The sequence below is a fragment of the Theropithecus gelada genome, chromosome 16, assembly GCF_003255815.1.
Source record: "Theropithecus gelada isolate Dixy chromosome 16, Tgel_1.0, whole genome shotgun sequence".
Lineage (NCBI taxonomy): Eukaryota > Metazoa > Chordata > Mammalia > Primates > Cercopithecidae > Theropithecus > Theropithecus gelada.
This window is the reverse complement of record NC_037684.1, coordinates 23,576,767-23,595,651: the sequence shown is the minus strand read 5'-3', so window position 1 is coordinate 23,595,651 and position 18,885 is coordinate 23,576,767. Positions and strand designations below refer to the sequence as shown.

Genomic DNA, 18,885 nt, shown 5'->3' with positions numbered 1-18,885 from the left:
AACTTCATGGAGGCCCTGAAAAAGGAATACAGATTGAACAAACTCGCTAGAAACCCTCAGCCCTGCCCAGGAGGACTGGACAAAAAGCATAGGTGCTGCTGGGTGGAATGGGGGCAGAGAAGCAGTTTGCTGGAACCGGGAACGGGGGCGGGGGACACTGTAGGAAGTTCCTCAGGGTTAGAGGCAGCACTGGTGGGAGGGGACCACTGGGGCAGCCTGGCATCCTTGATCCCTGCCCACTCCCCACCCCTGTGAATCAAGAAACCAGGCAGCAAGGCTCTGGGGGCTGCTTTTATGGGGACGACCTGACAGAGGGCATGGTCCGTACAAAACCGGGAACAATACATACATATATATATTATATACAGAGACGCGGTCCTCCGGACGGCTGGGCAGGGGTGGCCGCTGGCCCAAGCAGCTGGAAGTGGCCCCGCCCACCCAGTTCCGCCCCCTCCATCTGCCGGGGTGAAGTGCGTGGGCCCAGGACTGAGACGGCCAGCTCCTTCAGGGGATGGGGGTACATCTGGGGATAGGAGGGGGTGGGGACAAGAAATACTGATCGAAGTCATGGTCTATTTACAGGGGACAAGAAGCCAAAATGGATGGGATAGGTGCTCTGGTTTTAAAAAATGAACAAAAACCCAGTTAGGGCAAGGGCATGAAGTGGCAAAATGAGATGGATTTTGAAAGGGGAGGGGACCTGGGGGGGGTCTCACCTCCCTTGGTCCAAGCCCCAATTTGGGGTTAAAGTGGGGAAACAGAGTCGATTTCACTTAGAAGGCAGGCTGCCAGCAGGGCAGCCCTGGTCTCCAAAAACATGAGTAGTAGTAAAATTTTGCCCTCCAGTCAAAACATTGGAAAAACAGTAGGGGGTGAGGGTGAGGCTGACTCCCTGCAATGTCAGTAGGCTTCCAGGCATTGCCCTGGGCTGGGCAGGCAGGGCGGCACAGGATAGGACCTGGCTCTCCAGGGAGAAATGTTTCCCTTGCCTAAGACCAGGGTCTCTGTAGCCAGACCCCCTAAGCTGACAGCCTTTCCTCCTGGGCATTCCCAGCCTTGACCAGGAAACCTGGACCCCAGAGAGGCCACATAACAGTTCCAAGAGGAGGTTATGGCTATTTGGCACCTGGGAGAGGGGAGGCACAAGGAGAAATTGAGGGCTGCTGCCCCAGGAAATGGGGAGCTGGGGACCAGGTGTCCTGAACTCTCCCTTTTTCCTACTCTCACTCCCCTTTTCCCGAAGGACACATGAGAAATCAGTGCAGGGCCAGGGCCAGGCCCAGCCTCCGGGCTCTGGGGTGGACTCTATCCCTCCCAGGACAGGGAACAGGGATGGGGGAGGTGTTGAGGCAATGCCCCCACCCCCCAAGCAGGAGGGTCGGAATGCAACAGAGACAGCACAATGATGGGGGAGAGGGAAGGGCCGAGAAGGTAGAATCTCAAGTCAAGAGGCCCAGGGGCCACCCAGGTGCCCCATGGGCAGGGAGCAGCCTCCAGTTGGCAGATGCTGGGAGAGCCCCAGCCCCGTTCCAGTCCAGAGACAAAAGCTGGAGTGTGTAAAGTCTGGCAGCTTGATGTGCAGGTGCTTGTGTCCATCGACCACCAGGCCAGCCCTTGGCAGCCCTCGGCCTCTGTGCCTCAGCCCCATGGGGCAGGAAAGAGGCCGCCCTTCCAGCCACCTCTGTCTGCCCAGGCCATCTTAAGGGGGCCTGTGATATGAGCCCTCTGGTCCCTGAAGCTGGGGGAGGTGGGGTGGAGGGGTGGGGGGGAGTCGGGGCACCTGTCCCCAGGCTGGTAGGGGGAGGGGTGGGGTGTTGAGGACAGGGGAGGGAGGACAATGGGAGGGGATTAATTATTGTCCTGTCAAGGAATGATTCCTGTTAAGTAGAATTGGAATTCCTCAGTGTTTGCAAGTTTCCTTCCAGTTCTGAGATCTGGAAAACAAAGGAGGGTAGGGGGTCAGGTCTGGACACCAGGCATGATCCCAGCCCCTTCCATCCCCCTGGTGAGGACATGGCATCCCCTCCCTCCAGGACCCATAGGGTAGGGGCTTCAGTGCTGCTCCCTCCATTGGGCCCTGCCCACAGGGCACCCCGGGCCCACCTTGTCCAGGAGCTTGTCCATCTCCTCCTTTCTGGCCAACTCTGACTCCTCCAGAACCCGACGCTGTGCAGTCTCCTTTTTCAGGAACTCTATCTCCCTGGGCATAGGCAAGGGACAGATGGCAGGTAAGGGTGTGTGGTCTGGCTTCCATCCAGGATGACCCAGGTCCTCAGCTCTACCTGGGCAGCTCTGTCCTCCCCTGTTCTCAGGTTGGGAGGCCCCAGGTTTTCCCAAAGCCTCTGGGGGTCTGGCTCTGTGCTGGCTCTGATGCATGTCATTCCAGGCCGGGTGTCCCACCATGGGGCCCTCCAACTTCTGTGCTCCTTGCCTCCCTACTCAGCTGGAGGGGTGGGGAGGGACTGCCCCCAAAAGCCTCTCAATGCTCCCTGGGCCCAGGCCGCCCAGCCCCCAGCCACATACTTCTGCTGGTAGTCCTTGATGAGGCGCTTGGCTTTGCTATACTTGCGCTCCAGGGCCTGGTACTGCGCCTGAGTCTCCCGCAGGTGCTCGTCCACAGCCTGGCACAGGCTCTGGGCCTCGCCCCAGTAGCCTTCCAGTTTCTCCATGCGCTCCTTGTTCTCCTCCACACTCTGCTCCAACTGCGCCTTCTCCACCCGCCAGCGCCCCTTCTCCTGCTCCAGGCTTTGCAGCTGAGAGAGGAAGGCATGGCCCTGAGTTGGTGGGGGCCAGCAGGAGCCAAAGGGTACCCCCATCCTAGCACTGGTGCCAGAGTCGCCAGGGGATTCCTACAGTTGTGGAGTCCATTGCACCCCAACTACTAACCCTCTTTGACTGAGCCTGAGAACTGAAACCCAGAGAGGAAAGTAGAGCTGGGCCTCAGAGCTCCCACCAGACTCCCTGTCACTGCACCCCTCTCACAGGGAGGCTGGAGGCTTCGGTTTGTCGCTGATACTCTGACCTGGGGCAGTGCAACTAATGTTCCAAGCCTCAGTAATCCCATCTGTCAAATGGGAGTGATATGTGCCTCCCAAGCTCACAAAAGCTCTAGTGAGACAGTACATGTGAAGTAAAAGGGCAGATGAGGGTCACCATCACTCTCTGTCCCCTCTCTGCAGCCCCAGCCCTGCTCGCCAGTCTCTGCTCCTCCATCGCTCTCTGTCCCCTCTCTGCAGCCCCAGCCCTGCTCGCCAGTCTCTGCTCCTGTGGCTTCCTGAACAATCCTGGTTCCTCTCCCAGCTTCCAGGTGACCCCAGCACAGACCTCCAGTCCCCCACAGCTCAGTTCTGGATCCTCTGTTCTCTCTATACTCACTGTCCTGGGGCACTGGCCCCTCTCCCACACCACCTGTGTGCACTCTGAGCCACAAATCTCAAGTCCCAGCCCAACCTTGCTCCCAACTCCCAGCTTTAGCTCCCAGCTCCTCCCAGGTACCATGCCCCAGACCAGACCCCCGCAGCTGCACAAACCTATGCCTTCTTTCCTGATTTGCTCTTTTAAAAGGCGCCACAACCTCACAGACATGTTGGCACTCAGTCTCAGGCCCCTTCCAGTATTTGCTGCAAGCATCCCTTGCTCTCTATCCCCCAGCCGCACAGGCCTTCCTGCAGATCCTCACAGACTTGCCACAGGGCCTCTGCATGTGCTGTCCCCTCTGCCTGGAATGTCCCCCATCTACCCTCCTGCTTGCCTAATTATTTCCCTCTATCTCACCCTTTGGCTCTCTACTCAGTGTGTCACTTCTCCAGAGAAGCCCCAACAACTCCCTGCAACAGCATAGCCCTATCCCCACCTCCACCCAAATCAGGTTCCTCCTGCTTTAGCAGCTCAGGAAGCCTGTTCTCTCCTACAGAGCCCCATGCCAGTGTGTGACAACACAGTCACTGGTTTGCAGATGCACAAGAACAATGGTCAGCTCTGGCTTTGCCCATCATGGTGATGGGAACAGTACCGGACATCTATAAGGTACCCAGAGGAGGTCTGTAAGTGGAATGCACAAACAGACCTTTGGCGTGTCCCTCCCCTTCATACTCTGCATACACCCCAGGAACACAGCCTGTCACTCTGACCCCGGAAATGCAGTGCTCACCCACCCTTCCTTTCCAGACCCTCTGCCAATACTCTGAGCAGTCCTGGCCTACCCCTACCAGAACACTGTCTGGGCCCCTAACCAGTTTGCCTGCCTCCCAGCACTGCCCACTTTCATGCCCTCCCACTTTGTAGGCAGTGGCTTTCCAAAAAATCCCAATGGCCACATACTCCATGCTATCTATAGGACCAAGGCCAGAGTCCTTAAAGGGGAGGCAGGACACTGCAAGCCAGAGCCTACCCTGGCAGTCCAGCCCTGCCTCCACCTCTCCCCGACAGGCATGCTGCCACCTCCTGGCTGGCCTCCCCCAAAGCCAGCCTCCATGCTCCACAGAGCTCCTCTCCCTGCCAGGAATGCCCCTGCTTCTGCCCCAGCCATCCAAACCCCGCCCTCCTCTCCTGCACACTCCCATGTCTGCAAGACCCCTATAGATCTGTCTCTCCCCACCACGGCAGAAGCCCCATAGGTACTGGGACTCCTATAGTCTAGGTCCCAGCAGGGACCCCATACAGACTTTTAATATGAAATCTGTATATCCACATGCCTGTGAGGGTGCTGGCACCTGACATGCTTGTGTAAGCATCTGTGCAAGCTACACGTGTGTGTGTGTCATGTGTCTCCATGTGGTGTCAGCGTCACACACAGTCACCATGTGTGTTGCTTGCCCAGGTGAGAATGTGCATGTCCTGTCACACTCTTCCTAGACCAGGTGGTCTGAGAGATGGCCATGCCTGTGTGTTTCAAAGCAGATGGGTGCAGAGTGGGTTTGCGTATCCAGGCTGATAGCCCCGAGTGTAATGTCACATGAAGTACAGGTCCACTGTCTCTGTGACCATGTCTGTGTAGAGTGGGTGTCTCTATGTGTCTGGGTGTCTGGGTGAGGGGGTCTGTGGGTACTATGTGCCTGGGGCCAGGCTGCTATGTGTCAGTGTGTGTATTTCTGGGTGGTATTTATCAATGGGCTTATATATAGCAGACATACATGGGACAGCACAAACACAGAGACACCTAGAGTGGAACTTAGCACGCTTCGGTATCACAGCTAATATACTGACTTTTTTCTTTTGAGATAGGGTCTCATTCTGTTACCCAGGCTGGAGTGGAGTGCAGTGGCACAATCACGGCTCACAGTAGCCTCCACCTACCCTGGCCCAAGTGATCGTCCCACCTCAGCCACCCAAGTAGCTGGGATCACTGGTGTGCGCTACCACACCTGGCTAATTTTTGTATTGTTTGTAGAGATAGGTTTCTGCCACGTTGCCCAGGCTGGTCTCTAACTCCTGGCTCAAGCAGTCTGCCTTGGCTTCCCAAAGTGCTGAGATTACAGGCATGAGCCACTGCACCCAGCCTACTTTGACTTCTTTCTTTTTTTGAGACGGAGTCTCACTCTGTCGCCCAGGCTGGAGTGCAGTGGCCGGATCTCAGCTCACTGCAAGCTCCGCCTCCCGGGTTTACGCCATTCTCCTGCCCCAGCCTCCCGAGTAGCTGGGACTACAGGCACCTGCCACCTCGCCTGGCTAGTTTTTTGTATTTTTTAGTAGAGACGGGGTTTCACCGTGTTAGCCAGGATGGTCTTGATCTCCTGACCTCGTGATCCGCCCGTCTCGGCCTCCCAAAGTGCTGGGATTACAGGCTTGAGCCACCATGCCGGCCTACTTTGACTTTTTATTGAGCACCTATTATGTCAGACATTGTGCGAAAGACTTGACATATATATATATATATATATATATTTTTTTTTTTTTCTTTTTTTTGACATGGAGTCTCACTCTGTGGCCCAGGCTGGAGTGCAGCGGCGCAATCTCGGCTCACTGCAAGCACCGCCTCCCAGGTTCACGCCATTCTCCTGCCTCACCCTCCCTAGTAGCTGGGACTACAGGCACCCGCCACAACGCCCGGCTAATTTTTTTGTATTTTTAGTAGAGACGGGGTTTCACTGTGTTAGCCAGGATGGTCTCGATCTCCTGACCTCGTGATCCACCCGCCTCGGCCTCCCAAAGTGCTGGGATTACAGGAGTGAGCCAGCGTACCTGGCCAACTTGACATCTCATTTAATCCTACAACGACCCGGTGGTGTTGGTGCTATTATGACTCCATTTTATGGATGAGGAGGCTGAGGCACAGAGAAGCAAGTGATACTGGAGCAGATGGATCCAGAGCTTCAGCTCTTAATATATCCTCTTGCTTTAGAGCAGCCTGTTCTGTGGGTGCCTGTGCCTAAGTGTCAGCATGTGCAGGTGTGAGGGTAGGGGGACCCTGCTCCTCAACACACGCATGTACGCACACAAACGCACACGCATACACACCCTCACCTTTCTTTTCAGCTGCTGTATCTCTGCCTCAGTGACCGCGTGCTTGATCTGGAGCTGTTGGGCAGAGGGGTAGGCACTCAGCTCCAGCGGGGTGGGGTAGGCAGTGCTGAGGGCAGGAGACCTGCCTGCCTTTCCCTCCACCATTCCAGGGAGCCCCTCCTCCCACCTCCTTGAACTTGTGCACCAGCTTCTCGGGCTCCATGTCCACAGGGGACAGTGCATCCTCGTTCTCTGCTAGCTCAAACACCTCGATGGCCATCTCACCACCCGGGAACGTGGGGCTCAGCTCCTCATCCTCGTCAGTGGCGTACTCTCCCGTCTGCAAAGGGAGACCGGAGACTGTGGGGCCTCCCCACCCAGCTGCCCTCAGCCCTGATGACCAGGGCTGGGACCAGTCTGCCCATGCCAGACAGACAGCTACCCAGGAATGTGGTTCGTGCCTCCCGCTTCAGCCTGAGGCTAGACCAGAGACACAGTTTATGTCTTCCCCCAACAGCCTAGTATTCCCCTGATGACAGAGGCAGTCAGTTCCCCATCAGCCTGGGTCTCTGAAGAAACAGCCTGTACTGTCTTTCCCCTTCTGGATCTATCTCCCTTTCAGATTAGGTCCCCCAAGGCCAGGGGCTATACTCTCCTCTCAGACTTGGGGCTCTTTGAGAGGACTGTGTATTCCTTGTCCGACCTCTGAAGACAGAGTGTGGCTGAAGGACAGGGAATGGCACTGTGGGCTTTTTACCAGGGCAGGGGAAGCAGTAGAGGCAGATGACTGTAACGCTTCATCTATCCACCAGGGGGCGACCACGCGGCCAGTCAGGCAGGGACTCCCTACCTCCTCGTCATCCTCCCCATACTGGGCGTATCTCTGCTCCATCATCTCCCGCTGCCATCGCTCCTGTTCCAAAGTCTGCTGAATTAGCTGGGCCACTTCGCTCTGCTCTCCCGGCCGCTCCCGGCCAATCATAAACCTGAAGGGGCACCAGCATCACCCGCTGCCTCTGTCCTCAGCCAGGTAATGCCACCATCCTCCCTGCTGATGCTCCCCTCTCCAAGCTCAGGCCCTCCCAGGGGAGGAGAGATGAGAGGGCTGAGTCCGAAGGCTGCAGTGTTAATAATGAATGGGGGAATGGGGGCCCTTATCAGGTTTCCTTCCCAAGGGAGGCAGGAAGGCCCATTCACCCCTCTGGCCAGTACTGCAGGAGAGAGACTGTTAGCCAGCCTCTAGGCTGGGCTGCAGGGTACATGCACTCAGGAGGCTCTTCCCCTGCCACAGGGGAGAAAATGAGGCAGGGAAAGGTGAAGATGACCCTCCCAGCAGGGATGGGCTGCGGAGGTGTTTCTTGGGTATGCTCCAAGCCCCTGAGCTTCAGGAAGGGGCGGGATGATGGCAACTGGAGATTAGGATGGAGAGGAAATAGTGGAACTTCCAGGCACCAGCCCCTCCTCCCGGTGGCCACCCACATCCTGTTTCTCTCCACCACCCTTTCCTGGGGGTAGTGCCCCTCTTGCAGGGGGGCAGGGAGTGATCCCTGAATGTTAAGCCAGAGGTAGAGTGGACACAGGGGGCTTCTGATCCAGTCCCCTTGGTTATAGGCCTGGGGAGGAGTCTTCCCAGGATGACACGGGGCTGGTCGGGGGGAAAGATGAGGTCCTAATGAGGGGATCCCCGTGTGGTTAGCATTCACCCTGGACGTCCTAGTTCTTCAATCAGTGAGTCGGGGACAGGCAGGGGGAAGGAAAATAAGCCCTAGAGGACAGTTTCGAGGGGTAGTGGACAGTGGGCCAGGAAGGCTGAGTACTGGTGGCCAGCAGTGGCCAGGGAGCTGGGATGAGAAGGCAGGTGTGAGGCAAGGGACTCCAGGCACAGCAACTCCTGCAGCCAAGGAGTCAGCAGAACCTCTGTGAGCTGGAACACCAGAACCTTAACTGGCTGTAGACAGGTGAGCAGAGTGCCTGGACGAGGACCTCCTGCCCACTCCCACGCCCCACCCCTCTGGGCTCTCACCGCACTCGGCCCTTGGTGTTCCGGAGCACAGACGCCGCGAAGCTCTGGGTCACTCCCACCAGACTTGTTCCATCCACCTCCACCAGGAGATCATTCACCTGGATCCTAGGGGAGTGACATTGGTTAAGGGGTCACAGGGGAACCATGGAGCGAGGGTAGAGGTAGCCTCCTCCCATCAGAAACTCCAGGCTCCCCAGCCCGAGTACATAGTGAGAACTCATCTCTACAAACAATAAAAAAAAAAAAAATTAGCTGGGTGTAGTGGCATGTGCCTGTAGTCCCAGTTACTTGGGAGGATGCGGGGGAGGATCACTTGAGCCAGGGAGGTCAAGGCTGCAGTGAGCTGTGCTCACGCCACTGCACTCCAGCCTGGGCAACAGAGTAAGACCCTGCCTCAAAAACAAAACAAAACAAAACAAAACAAAAAAACAAGAAAAGAAAACAACAACAAAAAACCTCACAGGGACTTTGTCCCCACAGGGACCTGGTACTTTGTCTACTTGCGTAACATTCACGAGGCCAGAGGATTCAGTGTCAGCCAGGCCCACCTGTGTGGGCAGTGAGAGCCAGGCAAGCAAAGCAGACACAGGCGTCCAGGACCAGGAGAGGCGGCAGGCACACTTCCTGTGACAATCACACTCTTGTCCCCTCCTCCATCATACTTGACTGAGCGGTATGACATTCTCAGAGTTCATCTCTGCCATGCACACTGGCCAGGGGCCCCACGGCACACAAGTGACAGCCACCCTCTTACGTGTACATTTCTGCACAGAATTGAGTGCACAGATGTCCTCCCAAGTCCCCAAGACTGAATGGCACTCTCTCAAGTTCACACACTGTCCCACACACACCTGATACAGGTGCACCTCCTGACACACTCCAGTTGTGTCCCCTGAAGCCCGTGTTCTCCACACAAGGGGAGGTTCAGTCCGGCCTGCCGAGGGAGATGGAGGGTGGGGGGCCTCTCAGGCACCTCCCTCCTCCACTCCACCTCCCTGGCAGCTCCAGGCCTTCTCTCAGACTCCCACACGGAAATGGAGGAAATGGCCTATTGTCAAGAGCTCACCCCAACACACGCCACTCCCAGGTGGGCATGAGTGAGTGGCCACGGCCACCATGCACACTCACTCCTTAGACAACCCACAGGCAGCAATGGGAAAAGGCTATGGAAGTTCACACTGGGAGGGGGAAGGGGTAAATGAAAGGGCATCCTGTTCCCTGCCCCTCTCCCTGCCACCCGGGCCACAACAGGTAGAAGCCCCTTGACAGGGCAGCCCCATCTCTAGCAACAAGATCCCAAAGTCACCCAGCTGCACAAGGATACCTGCTCACCTTTGTCACATGGAGGGGGTCTGGGTTTGAGGTATCACCACAAGAGATCCCCAATGTCAACCTCTAACTTACAGCCACCTGGGGGATGCTCTACAGCCCTTCCTACTGCCACTCCCCACACCCCTGCAATACAAAGCTAACACAGGGGTCCCTGGCTGGCACACAGCTCCAGGATGCCCTCCCTGAACCTTCTGTCCCACAGAACTCACCCCCTGCAACCACGGATGCTCGATAAAGGCATGCACACTCACAAGCGCGAAGACAGCCAGTCTCCAGAGCCACCGCCACCAATGTGTCTAGTCACAGCCTCTTGGCCCCTGCTCTCTATGCCCCAGCCACACCTGCCTGCTCGTGGCTCCACGGCCTGGAACCTCTGCACTCACTCCCTCAGCACAGCTAACTCCTGCTCAGCCTTAGCTCTCAGCTCCAGCACTGCTTCCTCCAGGAAGCCTTCCCTGATACCCAGAGAGGTTAAGCTCCCCTATTGTATGCCTTCACAGCACCCTGCATTTCCCTCCATTTCACCACTTTTTGTGTGTCTACTTGTTCAATATCTACCTCACACTACATGGCACACTTCTCAAGGGCCAGGCCCTCACCACTGACTCCCCAGGGCCCAGGACCAGCCCAACATTGTCAGAGAGTCAATGTTTGTTAAGCGGAAAAAAAAAAAAAAAAAAAAAAAAGCTCAAATATACTCCAGGCACACAGGTTCCATGCCTGTCTTCTCCCTACCAGGGCCCAAACCATACTCCAGACCAGGATGCACAACATACGCCTGCAGCCCCCATGGTCACCAGTCCCTCCTGGAGAACGCACACTCCCTGAGGGCATGGGGGCTGACTGTGCTCGCTGTTGTATTTCTGGGGCCTGGAACGGCACCTGGCAGGGCAGTGCTCCCCGAACATCTCAGCTGCACACACAGCACAGAAGTCTCCCAGAGAAGGCCCACCCCACCCCCAGCTCAGTGGCTCACCCCACCGAGGATGGCCAGTCGGGGAGTGAAAAAGGGTTGGGCAAGACTGGGGAGGATTGGTACCTGCCGTCCCGATGGGCCGCACCACCCTCCGTCACGGTCTTGACGAAGATACCCAGCTTCTCCAGGCCCATGTCCGCCCCAGCACCCATGCCAATGATGCTGATGCCCAGGCCCTCGGAGTCTGTGGAACAGAGAGTGGTGAGATGACAGGGCTTGTAGGGGACATACAAGACTCTCCACCCCGAATTCCAGGGCACAGACCCCCATCAGGAAGCAGTCCCCATTAGGGGATGTCCCACAACTGAAGAAGGGGTATGGCTCTGTCCACCTTCTTTGCCAAGGCAACTAGGCGGGCTCCTGAGCCATTCCCTGCCCTTTGTCCCTTCCAAAGAACCAATGGGTAGAAGAGTGTGCCAAAGGTGGCACAGGCAGGTAAGACTGTTGTATATGCAGACCAGGGCGTGTGGCCGGGATGGGGTGGCCAGGATGGGACTCAGCCCTAAGCCTTTGGTCTTCTCCCTCTTAACCAGTCTCATCTGTACTCACAGCTTCAAGGACCAAAGACCTCCAGATTCTCTCTCCCCTGAGGTCCATTCCCCTATCCACACCTGCCCCTGCCTGACTCATGGGCCTCTGACGTCCAAACTAATGACCTTCCCCCACAAACACTCCCTCAGGGCGGATGCCACCACCACCTGCCACCTGCCAGACCTGGGAGGCACCTGGATTCCTCCCTCCCACTCACAGCCTCCACCTGAGCCAAATGACCCCCAGATCCTGTGGATTCTATCCCTGGAGATCTTTCCAGTCCACCCACACCCGTTCTGCCATCTTCCTGTCCACGCCACAGTGGCCTTTCTCCATTCACTTGTGATCCCCTCCCTACACCACAGCCTGGCGTGGTCTTTCTAGACCTTTCCTGTGCCTCGAAATGGCTCCCAGTCCATCTTAGCAACAAGACCACGTGGTCTGCAAGGCCTCATTTGCATGCCCTTCTTGCCCTCCCTGTGAAAATGCAGCCAAGCCCCTTTCCTGCCTACTCCCCTAATTCCTCCTCACCAGAGTGCAACTCAAGCCTCACTTCCCCGGGGAATGCTCCGAAGCACAGTCTGGTTAGGTCACCTGGTTAAATGCTTTTACAGCAGCCCCTCCTTACCTTCCCCAGCCCCTATTCCAGCACCTAAGGGTGCAATTAGATGTGACTGTGCCTTCCATGTCTGCCTTCCCTATCCATCTCCCCAAGAGCCCATCACTGTGTCCCCAACACAGAGCCTAGGACCTAGCACACAATACCCTACAGAGACCTGTTAACTGAATGTGCAAATGTGGTTCCATGACTGGGGTGGTGGGGGTGTGGCTTGGCCTGGGTCCGAGTCCCTGTTGGCTCTGGGTGCCGACAAGGGAGAAGCAGGGAAGGTCACCAAGGGCCCGAGTCAGAGGGAGAGGCCCAGCAAGTCTGTGGGAGCCCCTGAGGGCACAGGGCAGGAGCTGGCGCCAGAGATGAGACCCGGGTCAACCCCAGCTGTGCCCAAGTGGCCTGGCCTCCTGGCCTCCTGGCCTCTCACCCTTTTCCAGCTCCACAGGGAACAGCTCCAACCTTTCCACCCGCTTCTCCAGCTCGTACTCAGCAGAGGCCGCCATGGGATCCACATCCTCGTTGCGACGATCGTAGTCCTCGTTGGAGTAGGTGCTGAACACCTGGGGAGGGAGGCAGCTGGTCAGAAAGGCCGGCAGGAGGACAAGGGCAGAACTGGCATGAGGAGGCTGAGGAGGCAGGCCGAGTTACCCACCCCATGCCTCCCCATGACAGCCCTGAGATAAGGCCTCGCCCAGCCCCAAGAGACCCCAGCTCTGAGCAAAACAAAGGCCCTTATAGTTCTGGAGCCCAGGTTCAAGACAGAAAGGCACCCAGCCTTGGTTGACCCGCACTGCTCTTCTCTCTGCAGCTCCAACCAGCATGAGCATGATCTGCCATAGGCACAGAAGGGGAATCCTGGAGAAACGTCCAACTCAGGAACCCAGACACCCAGATAGAGAGAAAGTGAGAGATAGGACCTAGAGAGCCAGATAGGCGAGAGGGGACACAAAGACAGACACAGAGAGGAAGGAACAGGCTGAGCAGAAGAGGGGAAGAGGAGGAGGGGAGAGAGGATAGAGAAGATGCTGGAGGATGCCAGATGGGGAGAGAGGGGGGAGCGGGTGTGAGACAGCAGAGGGGGAGGGGAGCAGGAGGGGTGGAAGGGGAGAGGTACCCAGGACTGGCTCTGAGTTGCCACTCAGGTGGATGTTGGAGCAGGGGAGGGAAGCAGGAAAGACCACCTCTATCCCTGTGGAGAAAAGGCAGGCCCTCCACCCCCAGGAGCCCCTCAGGTGGCAGGAGCAGGGGAAAAAGCTGGGCCCTGCGGCCTGGCCTGCACACCCAGGCTGTTCTCCCTCCACAACTGCAGCTCTGAAGTACACCCCCTGTCCCCCATGTGCTAGGGGGCCCAGGAGACTGAGGAGGGGACGGCCTCTGACACTACCCACAGTGAACCCAGGTGCCATGGGGCTCCAAGGGCAGCCCTGCCTTGGCATCTCCTGTACCCCTCTGTTGTCTCTCTCCCGTGTCTCTCAGCAAAAAAGGGAATTCCTCAGCTCTGACCCTCTCGGAAGGACAGAGAAGGTGGGGCTGGGCTCTATGGGAATGTCTAATTCTGGGCCCAGGCAGGGGTGCCCCCAGTGGGAGGTTAATGAGCACCATTTGGGGTACCATGACATGCTCAAGCTTCATTGCCTGCAGTGACAGGTTGGCACCACTTGGAGCCAGGCGGGGGCAGGGAGGGATGAGGAGCAGTACTATCAGATGGCTGAGTCTCAGCCCCAAGGAGTCAGACTAGGACCCCATCTCCCCCAAGGGCCCTTGGCAGGGCCCTGTCTCCTCCAGGAGCAGACCTTGTGGGCACCCTGGCAGGCAGCAGCACTCTTGTGTCCCAGCCTTTGTCTGGGCTTGCTCTGTGTCATCCCCACCCCCTACCAGAGAGGCTCACTGCCACAGTGGGAGAGGGAGGGGGTGCTCATAGGACTAGAAGGCTTAGGTGGGAGGGACCCCTCTGGTCCCTTAGCTCAATTTCACAGCATCAGAGAAACTCCGGCTCCAGCCCTTAAAACTCATCTTCCATTGCACCCTTTGAACAAACAGGCTGCCTACCTTACACATAGTACAGGGCACCAGGCCCACTGCCCAAGGTCACATGGGTTAAACTGTGGCCAGGCAGGATGAGACTGCACCCAGCTGGGCCAGGTGAGTGGGTCACCGGTGACTTTGTTTCCACTGCACACATGCCCCAGGCTCTGGGACAGGGCTGGTGTGAGCTTGGACTCAGCAGTGGGATTTGGCCCACTTTGCATTGCAGTCCCCTGACTCTCACCTCCTGCTCTGGGAGACAGGGTCCCTTCATCCTTCAGTCTCTACAGTCTCCTGGGTCAACCAACCCCTCCCTGACAAACAGGGTCACACATACCCACTGTGACCTCCAAAACACACCCTCACAGCCTGTCCTGGGCTGCACCCTGCCCACTTCTCTCAGCCTATCAAATCCTGTTCCCTTTCTGGTTCTGCCCCCTGCAGGAATCCCAGGCCTGGGCTCAGAGGCCCCAGACCACCTCCTACCCCTCCTCGGGTTGCCCACCATGATATGCCGGTCTAACAGAGGGCCCTATGTGAAGTCCCACCTCCCCCAGGCCAATCTGGAATTAGGTTCTCTGCCCTCAGCAGAGGCCTCCACCTCCAGAAGGGGAACAACTGGGTCATCCATGGGGCCCGGGACCCTGGACTTGGCATCAAGGCAGGGGCAGGAAGAAGAAAAAGTGGGGCCCCTGTGCCAGGGTGGGGAGGAGGAAATCCCCAGTGAGGCTGAAAGCCAGCCACACCGGGCCCGCCACACACCCTGGCGCTCACACAGGGCGAGCCAGCTCCAGAGTCACCAGGGAGCCGGGAAGCACTGCTCCAAATCATGTGCTATTTTTTACCAAAAAATCAGGGTAAGGCGTCAAATATAGACAGTCAGAGGCCCAGACCACACTCCATCTCCGAGGGCATCCGGCTGCTCGCAGAATTAGTGGGGGTGGGGTGGGGGGATCCAGACTCTGCTTCAGAGTCCCAAGAAACAGTACAGTCCCCCATTCCCTTCAGAACCCCACTGCCTTCCGGAGGGGAAAGCGGTTGGGAGAGGACCCCCCAGGACCCAGCCTAGGGGAGGGACTGGCCTGGGAGGGGAAGAGCAGCCACTCACTTTTAACCTTTCAGGCCTCCTGCTGGGGTGGGAGGTGGGAGACAGGCAGAGAGAGGCTAATATTCCGGTCGAGTGAGAGGAAAGTTGGGCAGCTTCAGAGTCCAGGAGTAGTTATGGAAACAGCAAGCAAACAGATGGTGGTTTGGCTAGGGAAGGGTAAAGGCCGGGCAGGGTCCAGGCCAAGGAGAGTCCAGGGACCTGGACACTTCCACGGGGCGGACCTGGGGCCGGGTGCAGCTGAGCCTGGGGTGGTGAGAAAGAACCCTGCAGGCTGAATGTGCCAGCCAAGAGTGGAGGGTGGTGGGAAGTGGCGGGAGGGGTGGCCTGGGGTTTTTGATTCCCCCCAGGGGATGTCCCCTCCCCATCGGCGCTGTTCTGAGGACCTCCAAGCTCTGGCATAACCCACAAACCAACCACCAATAGTGGCAGTGGGGATGAGACTCCCAAAGGGGCAGCTCCCATCCCTCTTTCAGGGCTCCTAGAGAATGTGGCAAGAACACTTGGGGCCTGCCAAGGCCATGGGAGTCTGTCCTATTGAGCAGCCAAGAGCAAAGGCATGCCCATTACTGCCAGGCACCCAGGGGGATCCTAGCCCCACCTCCTCCCCTCCATGCCTGCAGAAGGCCTCTCCCCATCAAGGACCACACAAAGTGCCCCTCCCTGTGCAACCAGGATGGGGCAGCTGGCCTGCAGGGACCCCCAGGGAACACGGCGCCAGCCAGTCACATGGCCACAGACCAGCTCACCCTCACGATCTGCTTCCCTCTTTCACTTCTGCAAACTTGGGGTGGGGTGCAAACAGAATGGAGGAAGGGCTGCCGTCCCCTGCAGCTTCGTTTTGAGAAGTTCCTGGCTTTCCCCTTTCTCACCCCATCCAGCTCCCATACAGGAGGAGAGCACCTCTAGCCCCCCTCTACCCAGTGAAGGGCAAATATCTCTCCTGAGGACACACACACCCCTTTCACGCTACCCAAGCCCCAGCCTCTGGCAGCCTCTAGAGTAAGGAATGTCTGGGCAAGGAAGGCAAAGCAGGTGTCCCAGAACCTGCGTGGGGCAGGACGGGTTCCGCGAAGTGGCGGGGCGGGGCAGCAGGCGGAGGAACCTGAGGGCAGGTCGGGGCAGGCCCCCCTCCTCGCACACCTGAAAATCCCTCTCTGACAAACAGCTGGAACTCCCCCACGCCCCCCTGAGGGTGGGAACTTCTGGGAAGGGGGCTGGGTGGCAGGGGCTGACTCAGCCTGCCAAACCCGGCTGGCTGGCGAGCCGGGGGCGGCCGCGTGCACGTGGCAGGGGCGGCGCGGGGGCGGGGAGGGGGGGCTCACTTACTTGGATGGGCGCCGTGCTGAAATGGATCTTCCGGCTCGGGGCTGGGTCCTCCTCCTCCGACAGCCCCGGGATCTCCACGCACCCCGACTCGGGCTCGTAGGGGGGGTCCCCATCCTCCTCGTCTTCTTCGTCGTCCTCCTCTAGGGCACTGCCCCCAGAGTCCTCCCCGAGCCCACTGTAGGCGCTCACGTCCACCAAGTCCGCCTCCGAGAAGTCCTCCTTCTTGGATTCATCTACTTCCTCAGGGGCCACGTCCGGGGCCCGGCCATTGCCCACCCCCCTCTCTGGCGGCGCTACCGCCGCCGCCTCCTTCTCCGGGGCCGCTTGGGCCTTTGGCTGCTCGGGCGCGGGGCTGGCTGCGGTTGCCGCGGTGCTGCCATTCTCCAGGGCCGCGTGGACCGTAACCTCGGCCTGGATCACCTCCCCGGGCGCCGACTCGGCCTCCGACTCCCCGCTCTCCTCCACCTCCACCGGCTTAATCTTGCGCACCTCCCGGGGCTTGGGGGGCGGCCGGGCAGGGGCCACTCGGTGCTGCGGGGGCTGCTGCCCTCCGGGGCAGCGCTCTTTCTCCGCCGGAGCATCCCCCGACGGGGCGGGCGGCGGCGGCGGCGGGGGCTGGAACACCCGGGACCGCTTGCTGACCAGCTTCGAGTTGACCTGGGGAGCCCCTGCGGCCCTGGGGAGCCCGGGCCCGCGGTGGAGGCCGGTCCTCGAGTCAGCCTTCTCGAAGACGGCGCTGAGCTGGCTGACCGTCGGGGACACGGCGTCAGCGTCCAGCTTGTCCAGCGCCTCAGTGCTGCCGTTGAAGCGCACCACGACGTCCAGCTTCCGGTCCTGCAGGCCGGCGCGCTCCTGCCTCAGCAGCCGCCGCGCCGCGGCCTCCTTGTCGCCGCCTGCGGCCGCCGGGGCGCTCCGTTCGAACAGCTTCCGCGTCTCCTGCAGCCGGGACGGCGGGTGCGGCGGCGGCGCAGGCTGCGCGGAGGGCGCGGGCTTGGAGTCGAAGCGGCTCACGCGCTCCGACACGCTGGTGCCCAGCTTCAGCAGGGCGCTGTGGTCCACGTTCTCGTTCAGGCTGCTGGCCCGCGGCAGCGACAGGCGCACGCCGCGATCGGACGCCCGCGGGGCCTCGGCCAGGCCCGCGCCGCCGCCCGCCTCGCCCGAGGGCCCCGCCGTCGTGCCCATCTGCAGGAACATACTTTTGATGCGGTGGACGTTGGAGCCATATTTCTTGTGGTGGGCCCCCTTGGGTGCCTCGTCGGGCCCGGGCGCGTCGGGCGGCTTCAGCGCCTGGATGCCCGCCTCGTAGGCGCTGCGGTGCGGGGAGGCGCTCCGGAGGGGACCCCCGGGCCCCCGTGGCTCCGTCTTCATCATGGTGGGGGGAGCCGGGTTCGCATCCCCTTGCTCCCCGCTCCCCCCCTTCAACAGGCGGCTGGCCAAGTCGGGACCACCGCCCCCTCCCCCCGATAAAAGAAACCCCAGAAGGCCTTTTTTAGGGTCCCCCCAAAACCGCTGCCAAAAACAGTTAATCCCGCTTTTTTAAAAAAATGAAAAAAAAAATCTCCAAGCGCCCTGTGTGTGGGTCGCCTCCCCCAGTCAAGCTGCCGAAGACAGCCAGCCCCGCTTCAAAAGCCCAAGCGGCCTGGTACGGTCGCCCCCACCCAAATTAGCAAAGCGGCGTCTGGGGCCGGTGGGAGCGCGCGCCCTGCCCGCGAAGCAGCCGCGGCGTCGCCGGCTCACATCGTCCGAGGCGGTGTCAGTGGGGCTGGCAGCCCGGGCGTCCCCCAGTCCGGCCGGAGGCCTCGGCTCTCGGGGGGCCCGGCACCCCAGCGCCCATGGCTGCTCTGCCGGCCCGGGCCGCTCCGCCGCCGCGCCTCCCTCCCTCCCTCCCTCCCCCCCGTGCCCCGAGCCTCGGTCTTTCTCTGGCTCTGCCCGAGCGGCGGCTGCCGGAGACCGAGCGGCTGCCCTTCTCGCCGCCGCCGCTGGGGGACTGGCACCTCTGGGTCCTAAAGGGATCGGATTTCCGGGGCCGGAGCCTGTGAGCCCTCCCCTTCCCCTCCACCCGAACGGATCCCCTCCCCTCCCCAGCCTTCGCTGAGAGCCTTCCTCTGCCCCCGGACATTGGCCAGCCCTCTTCAACCCTTCCATCACAACCTCTGACTGCGGCTTATCACAACCCAAAGAACCGCACCCCCATGAAATATTGGGCGGAGGCAGTACATCCACGATGGTCTCAATGTGAGGGGGGGGGTCTGTGGGGAGGGGCAGAGGTTCATTCTTCAGGGTCCTCGGAGCTAGCTCTTCGGTGTGCTTCAAGGCTTTAGCATCAGAATCGCTGGGCGCTTGGTAAAAATACAGATTTCTGAGCTCTCCCTCGAACCTTGTGTAGGAGAATCTCAGAGGCTGAACCCAGGAATCTGCATTTTAACACTTCACTACAGGGACTCTTTGGCACCCTTGGAGGTGTGAAACCTTGGCCCAGTGCTGGTGACCTTTCGATGGTGGGGGAGGGGTCG

At 59.3% G+C, this 18,885-nt stretch overlaps 1 protein-coding gene across 1 annotated transcript; it reads right to left on the bottom strand.

Annotated features, from left to right (window-relative positions):
* Nucleotides 1–276: 276 nt before the first annotated feature.
* PPP1R9B (protein phosphatase 1 regulatory subunit 9B) lies at nt 277–18,236 on the bottom strand. Its single transcript, XM_025362758.1, has 10 exons — nt 16,373–18,236; nt 12,341–12,473; nt 10,836–10,956; nt 8,465–8,569; nt 7,292–7,427; nt 6,629–6,781; nt 6,463–6,516; nt 2,524–2,753; nt 2,104–2,200; nt 277–1,934 (listed from the first exon to the last, which is right to left on the bottom strand). Exons 1-10 carry the CDS (start codon nt 17,741–17,743, stop codon nt 1,881–1,883), a joined length of 2,454 nt encoding a protein of 817 aa, XP_025218543.1. The 5' UTR covers nt 17,744–18,236; the 3' UTR covers nt 277–1,880.
* Between the last annotated feature and the right edge of the window lie 649 nt (nt 18,237–18,885).

What these genes read in the sequence shown, in the direction of transcription:
- PPP1R9B (XM_025362758.1), bottom strand. Translation starts at nt 17,743, where the DNA reads ATGATGAAGACGGAGCCACGGGGGCCCGGGGGTCCCCTCCGGAGCGCC. An exon ending in CCCTGTGGAGCTGGAAAAGG is followed by an intron (nt 10,957 to 12,340) that starts GTGAGAGGCCAG and finishes TCTGTTCCACAG; the next exon opens with ACTCCGAGGGCCTGGGCATC. An exon ending in TGGTGCACAAGTTCAAGGAG is followed by an intron (nt 6,517 to 6,628) that starts GTGGGAGGAGGG and finishes TCTGCCCAACAG; the next exon opens with CTCCAGATCAAGCACGCGGT.